This window comes from Triticum dicoccoides, chromosome 6B (assembly GCF_002162155.2).
Source record: "Triticum dicoccoides isolate Atlit2015 ecotype Zavitan chromosome 6B, WEW_v2.0, whole genome shotgun sequence".
NCBI lineage: Eukaryota > Viridiplantae > Streptophyta > Magnoliopsida > Poales > Poaceae > Triticum > Triticum dicoccoides.
In genome coordinates, this window is record NC_041391.1 from 285,434,606 (window position 1) to 285,437,388 (window position 2,783).

At 48.9% G+C, this 2,783-nt stretch overlaps 1 protein-coding gene across 1 annotated transcript; it reads left to right on the plus strand.

Moving 5' to 3' along the window:
- Window positions 1-2,055: 2,055 nt before the first annotated feature.
- Window positions 2,056-2,783, plus strand: LOC119326204. The gene has a single exon (XM_037599904.1). The coding sequence runs from the start codon at window positions 2,121-2,123 to the stop codon at window positions 2,541-2,543; it is 423 nt and encodes a 140-aa protein (XP_037455801.1). The 5' UTR covers window positions 2,056-2,120; the 3' UTR covers window positions 2,544-2,783.

Below are 2,783 nucleotides of genomic sequence, written 5' to 3' on the forward strand. Positions count from 1 at the left end.
GAATCTTAAAGTGTGATACGTGCCTATCCCCATAGGTGCACTGTTCCCTCTCATGCATCCCTCCATGATATAAGCATGACAATTACTAAAATCATACTATATGACAGCTTCTGCGTAGCAAGGAAACCGTCTTGTATCATGGCAAATTGCATGGAAACTTTCTCTATAGTATCATAGCAATTTATTGTTGTAATATGGCAATCCTCTTTTGCTAACATGACAGTTCTCTTTCCCTCAAAAAAAAACATGACAGTTCTCTTGTGTTGCAGCATGACAATTTTTAAATATGAGGGCAACTTCCTCTTCTTTTTATCCTAACAATTATCACTACAACAACATGTCATACGTTTGAAACACATGGCAATTTTCTCTCCTGTAGTATGACAATTTTTTTCTATAGCATGTCATTTTTATTAGCGTGAAAAATCTATCTGTCATAGGACGATAAATCTCTCTATTTTAGGATGACAACTCTTGAACGTTCCCTACGAGCTATCTTTTGAGCGAACGATGAGGATAATCGTCGTTCGCTCGTGTGAGCCTTGCCGAGGGAACGTTCGTTCGCGGGATCCTTCTATGGGAAACGCAAGCATCCTATTAGCCTAAGAAAAGTTCTAGACTCTTTAGAAAGACTGAACTGCTTCAAGTGTTTTTTTCTTCCTCTTGTTGGCTAGGGCAAACTCTTCCCTTCAGACTTTATCGGCGAGCATGTGGATTCACCTCCCCTCTACCTGCCGCTCCAGTCGTCATTGGTGGGGAGGGGAATCCCAGTGCGTTCACTCCGGCTAGTAGTTTAGGTTAGGTTTTTTTGGCGGATGTCGGCACTTCTTCTTCAAGTTTATTTTCCGGGATCTGATCCTCCTCAAGTTCGTCCATTTGGACATAGCCGATAGAGCTCTGCCTTAGATTCCTGCCATCTCCTTGGGTGGCGAGGTTAGGGGTTGTGCGTGTGCGGCGAGGAGATTTGGTGTCAGTTGCTTCAGATCTATTCAAGGGTTCAATGGCGACGACTGTGGCTCGAGGGCACTGGTCCTTGGAGCACGCATGCAAAGACTTCCCGACTATCACTCACAAGGTCAAGCTGGCTCCGGTAGGGGAGCGACAATAGTGGCACGTTGACGACTCGTTCTGGCGCGGAGGTAGTGGTCGTTCGGTGGTAAATTTTATTATATTTTATACTTCTGATGAATAATAATAGATCTGGATCCTCTTCTTAAAAAAAGACTGAACTGCATTTGACTTCTTAAGGCTGGTCACAGTGGGGAGGAACTTAGGAGTAACATCACACACTTCAATACAACTTTGCTTATGTGGCACGTATTTAGTGAAGAGAGAGGTGCTTGTGGTAACTAGCTAAGTTACCGGAACATCACACACTTCAAAAAACAATGAGTCTATAACCTAATAAATACATTGTTGCATGACACTACATAGATGTTTCTACCCACTATGGAAAGGAGGAGTAACATAGTCTAGGGAAGTGTGTAAGTTACTAGCTTATGTTCTTGCCCATTGTGACCAGTCTAAATGGAAATGCCTTTTCAAACAGAGACATGTTGAGTTAATTCGAGAAAGCATAGCTGTTCCCCGTAAAGAAAAACAAGTTCGGGCTGCATACAATAAGCTTATCCGGCGCATGCCTCAAATTCATTTTTCCTTTGAATTACTTCATTTTTTGGATTTCGCACTGGAAACTTAGAAGTTCCAATCCGTTCCGTTTGGATATTGATCGGTGTACATCTTTTAATCGGCATCTGCTGCATACCTCTCCTGGCAATCCACTAGAATTTGCAAGGCTTGGAACTCTGATCTGATGGTTCAGTTAGGAGCAAGTACTCGTAGAAGTTGAGCCTCGCCGACGCAGAGCTGGCAAACCACTCCCCAAACACCACCGACTCCATGGATCCATGCTAATGCAGCTGTTGATTGCACTCATGTAAACAACTCCACTCCCAAAGAAAAAAAGTCAAACAATCTGCTTCTGCTCAGCCACACCTCTATATATACAAGCACAGAATCCGGCACGCTCCAAGAAGCACTCACTGCACCAGCCCAGCCCAGACAGCTCCGTCTCTCGTCACTCCAGGCAGGAAAGCACCACACTGTCAAGTAAGTACGCAATGCCGCGCCACCTCGGCCTTCACGGCGTGATCACCGCCGGCGCGTCGCGCCACCTCGCCCTGCACCACAGCGGCGTGATCGCGGCTGCGGTGCCGGCGGCGGCGGCGTTCCTGGCCGTGTGCGCGCTGGCGCTGGCGCTGTGCGCGTCGCACTCGGGGGCGGGAGCCGCGGCCACGGAGCGGCTGCGGCGCGCGCTGGCGAGCGTGAGCCGCCGCAGGACGGACCCGGTCATCAGCATCCACCAGGTGCAGCCCGGCGGCGTAGGGGCCGACGCGTCCCCGCCGCCTTGCGTCTGGCAGAAAGGGATCCTCATGGGAGGGAAGTGCCAGCTCCCGGACTTCTCCGGCGTCATCAACTACGACCCCGCCGGCAACATGGTCGCGCCCGGCCGTCCTCGGGCCTTGCCGGCGCTTGGCTGGTGAGCGATCGATCAACGCCACGAACTCGTCCAATCGAGAGTGACGTGTTTGCTGTACGTGTGACGTGGACTCGTAGCAGTAATCTGCTATGCAGAGTGGCATCCCCACATGGTGGGCTGGAGTGGATTTTCTTTCCTTGCGACAGGGAAAATTCTTAGTATTGGGTGTCAATCCCTATTAATATCCTCTTGGGACTTGTGTGTTCCTCTTTTCATTGAGAATCTCCTTATTTACGTGGCTAAG